Below are 4,694 nucleotides of genomic sequence, written 5' to 3' on the forward strand. Positions count from 1 at the left end.
ACTACCCATTACGGTACACATCACAACACTTTACCCCAACCCGACTCCTCCTCCATTTTCTGGCGATAATTTCACGAGACGACGAGATCCTCCAAAATATCGCTTCCCTGTGGCTCCACTGCCTTACGTACACCCGTTTTCTGCGGCTGCCCTTGTTCACCCCAGCGGATAAGACCACCCCACTGCCACCGCGCATCCGACGGCTGGAAAATCATGAGATACACGTGTCGAGATCGCGGGAGTGAACCAGCACCAGTCGCACAGAACCCCACCTTTAGTTTTTAACCATGGTTAAAAAGCTAACCTCGCCCCCAGCCCCAACATAAAATCCTTATCCTCTTTCTCTTTCTCTTCTCTCTCTCTCTCTCTAGCTCTCTTCTTCTAGACTGTGAGAACCAATAAGCTCTCAAGTCTCAACAATGGAGTCTCAGATCTAAAATCTCAAACCCACCCATAAACACAGTCTCTAAGCTCCTCCTCCTCCTGCTTGTTCTTCTTCTTCTTCTTCTTCTCTCTTCTCTGCCCTCAGCGTTCGGATTTGAAATCGATTTTCGAGGTTTGGGAAATGCTGAAAATGGAGAGGTCGTTCCCGGAGGAGGTGCTGGAGCACGTGTTCTCGTTCCTGCAGTCGGACGGCGACCGGAACTCGATCTCGCTGGTGTGCAAGTCGTGGTACGAGATCGAGCGGTGGTGCAGGAGAAGGATATTCGTTGGAAACTGCTACGCTGTGAGCCCTAGGATTTTGATCAGTCGGTTCCCAGACGTTAGATCCATCACGCTCAAAGGGAAGCCTCACTTCGCCGACTTCAATCTGGTCCCGGAGGGCTGGGGTGGCTACGTGTATCCCTGGATCGCCGCCATGGCCAGTGCTTATCCGTGGCTCGAGGAGATCAGGCTCAAGAGGATGGTCGTCACCGACGAGAGCTTGGAGCTGATTGCCAAGTCTTTCAAGAATTTCAAGCTCCTCGTGCTTTCGTCCTGTGAGGGATTCAGTACCGATGGCCTTGCCTCCATTGCCGCTAATTGCAGGTTCATCTCTCTCTGCTGCTGTGGATATCTCTATTGCACTGTGTATGGTTTGATTCCAAAGTTTTTTTGCTTCTTTGTGTTATTTGATTTGTTGGTTTTCTTGAGCTTTTGGTGTTTCTGTTTGGATTCCGAGGACGATGGAAAAAGAGGAAAATGATACAAGTTTGGATCTTGTGGATTCCTTTAGGGAAAATGGGTGCGACTTTACTAATTAAGCACTTAAGTACAGTCTGCTGGAGTTTAATTTCCAAATTTAGTAAGACCTCAAATAGTAAAACTCATGATTTCAAGATGATAAAATTTCATAACTTTTCTGCTACATTTTGATGCAGCGGTTTTTTTTGTACTTGTGGGTTATGGTTTTAAGGGGTCAATGATAGTAAAGGTATGAAATTTGGTTGAGTTGAGCTTCACATTGTTGCCTTTGATGGGTTAGTGGGGGTATTATCCCAGTTTTTGCTAGTCTTCCTTGGTCTGTTATTGATGTTCAGTGATTGGATTGGAATGAAGGTGAAGCTCTGTTTCCCATGTTATTTCCCCCATTTTCTGCATTTGTTTTTCATAGATCTGGGTGGAACTCATTGTTCTGTCAATTGTTAATGTGCAAAATCTAGGCAAGATTACCTGGGTTACTTTTTCTGTTTGGATACTTTGTTTGTGTTGGACTGTTGTGGTGTAAGGTTCTTTTCAAATTTTGGATGGTTGCTCTTTGGACAGTGTAGATTCATTTTGAATTTTTCAATCATATTCTTTTTTCTGTTCTTACTTTTTGTTTCTATAGTAAAAGAAGGCCTCTTTTCGCTGAGAGTAAGCTTCTGTGAAGATCCTTCAAGTTACTTGTCAAAGACTCCTTTGATCTACTTTCTCATTATTAGTTCTTGTTTTTGGAAAACTCAGATTGGCAAAGAATTGTGAATTTTTCTTTCTTAAATGGTCAAGTTATTTTTTTTTTGGGTACAAAATGGTCAAGTTATTTTCATTTACTTTGATTTGTGGAAAGTTAGTTGAATAATTGCACTCGAGTCTCCTTAAATTACTTAAAGCAGCTGCATTAGGTACAATTCTTAATGTTGCTTATATTGTGAAACCTCCCTTCTAATGCAGGAATTTGCGGGAGTTGGACTTGCATGAGAGTGATGTGGAGGACCTGAGTGGGCATTGGCTGAGCCATTTTCCTGATACGTACACATCACTTGTCTCCCTTAACATTGCATGCTTGGGCTCTGAGGTTAGTTTCTCTGCCCTGGAGCGCCTGGTGGGTAGGTGTCCCAACCTGAGGAGTCTCAGGCTCAACCGTGCAGTGCCCCTTGACAGGCTATCTAATCTACTTAACCGTGCGCCTCAGCTGGTTGAGTTGGGGACAGGGGCCTACTCAGCTGAATTGCGGTCTGATGTGTTGTCAAACTTATCAAGTGCCCTCTCGGCCTGCAAGGAACTCAAGAGCCTTTCTGGGTTTTGGGATGTGGTCCCAACTTATCTTCCAGCTGTGTATTCTATCTGCCCTGGGATAACATCACTGAATTTGAGCTACGCCATTATTCAAAGTCCTGACCTTATCAAGCTTGTCAGTCAATGCCCAAATTTGCAGCGCCTTTGGGTATGTTTTATTTCATGTATTGTTTTTGTTACTATCCTGGCAATTTTTTCAAATTCTGTTCTCTTATGGTTCAGCGGACAGCTATATGCTTGCCAATTCCATTATGTTGCTAATTAATAATATGCCTACAGGTATTGGATTATATTGAAGATGTTGGCCTTGATGCCTTGGCGGCGTCTTGCAAGGATCTACGAGAGTTGAGGGTGTTTCCATCTGATCCGTTTGTGGCGGAAGCAAATGTGTCCTTGACAGAACGAGGCCTCATTTCTGTTTCTGAGGGCTGTCCAAAGCTACAGTCAGTTCTGTACTTCTGCCGACAAATGTCTAATGACGCATTGATGACCATTGCCAGGAATCAACCTAACTTTACTTGTTTTCGTCTTTGTATTATTGAGCCCCGAACTCCCGACTATCTCACGCATGAGCCACTTGATGTGGGATTCGGGGCCATTGTTGAGCACTGCAAAGATCTCCGGCGCCTGTCTGTTTCTGGTCTGTTAACTGATCGCGCATTTGAGTACATTGGTACTTATGGCAAAAGGTTGGAGATGCTTTCGCTAGCCTTTGCTGGAGATTCTGACCTGGGACTTCATCATGTGCTATCGGGGTGTGATAATCTTCGGAAACTTGAGATTAGGGACTGTCCTTTTGGTGACAAGGCTCTTTTGGCCAATGCTGCAAAGCTGGAGACAATGCGATCCCTTTGGATGTCTTCTTGCTCAGTGAGTTATGGAGCATGTAAGCTGCTAGGTCAGAAGTTGCCCCGGCTTAATGTGGAAGTTATTGACGAGAGGGGACACCCGGAATCAAGGCCGGAGAGCTGTCCTGTTGAGAAGCTCTATATATACAGGTCTGTTGCTGGTCCAAGGTTTGACATGCCTGGCTTTGTTTGGACCATGGATGAAAACCCTGCATTGAGGCTCACTTGACCACTTGATGGAACACCCTTGGATTTATTATTTATATTCACATGATTCAAGATTTGGCATTGAAGCTTACCTTTCATGACACCTGAATATGGCTGGTAAATGCTTGGATGGGTATAGCAGCATAGCAGGTAAATGCTTCGTAGGCAATCATTGTTTCACATTTAAATATCATCAACGTAATCGTAATCGTAGCTACGGGAGGAGAGGTATACAGAAGGCTCGAGAGCTCAACTGCCATTCATTTTACCATTGGCTGAGCTTATGGGATACCAGCTTTGCTTCTAGTGATTATTATTAATAAAGAGAGATTTAGAGGTTAGACTCCTGTTGTTGTAATGTATTAACAGAGTTATTTATTTTCGGCACAGAGCCACCATGTATACTAGCTGCAGAGGACCTTTTGCTGCATGTTTTATGTATTTTTATGTGGCCCTGTTTTTCAACAGGAAGTTGTAATTTGGAACCCATTTGTATCATTATTAGCTTCTGATCAAATAAAACTTTTCAATTTTTCATATTCTACTTCACTTCTACATCTTCTTCATTCCGTATCTGGCGAGCATTGAGCCTCATCTTTACGGTGTTCTATATTGAAATTCCGGAATGTTGGAACACAGTGTCAACAGTGACTAATTTAATTGTTCTTGACTAGGAATAATTGAATTTTTGCTTTGATTCGCCATGGAAGCTTTTGCATTTTCTTCCTCCCGTGTCCTGACGATTCCCATTGGGTAGATTGGAAAGTAAAAAGAGGAAAAGAAATGCATGGAGAAGCAAAATCACTATGCTCTTTCACTGTCCACCATAGATTCTGAGTAACCCAGCAACCCAAAAATGTGTAAGAAAAGGAAACTTGACAGAGGCAGTTCAGTAGAAGAGTAGGGAAAAAGCCAAGTCCTTTGGTAAATGGCCTCTCAGAGTAGCCGCAGTGACCATTGGCAAGTAAGTTGGTAAAAGCTTTAATATCATTGGACATTGGGTAGAGAGAGAGAGAGAGAGAGAGAGAGAGAGAGAGAGACCTCGACTGATGAGCCACGTGCTAGATTCGGCGACATTGGATGGTGTCCACAACTTTTTGCTTCATTCACGCTCTCTTTTCTAGTCCACCTGATGACCCAGTACCAGCAACCCAAGGAGGA

General features: G+C 43.7%; 1 protein-coding gene across 1 annotated transcript; it reads left to right on the forward strand.

The window, feature by feature from the left end:
- Positions 1-333: 333 nt before the first annotated feature.
- Positions 334-4,072, forward strand: LOC112169890 (protein TRANSPORT INHIBITOR RESPONSE 1). Its single transcript, XM_024306982.2, has 3 exons — positions 334-1,029; positions 2,134-2,626; positions 2,758-4,072. Exons 1-3 carry the CDS (start codon positions 566-568, stop codon positions 3,553-3,555), a joined length of 1,755 nt encoding a protein of 584 aa, XP_024162750.1. The 5' UTR covers positions 334-565; the 3' UTR covers positions 3,556-4,072.
- Positions 4,073-4,694: the final 622 nt, after the last annotated feature.

The sequence above is a fragment of the Rosa chinensis genome, chromosome 6 (genome assembly GCF_002994745.2).
Source record: "Rosa chinensis cultivar Old Blush chromosome 6, RchiOBHm-V2, whole genome shotgun sequence".
In the NCBI taxonomy this organism is placed as follows: Eukaryota; Viridiplantae; Streptophyta; class Magnoliopsida; order Rosales; family Rosaceae; genus Rosa; species Rosa chinensis.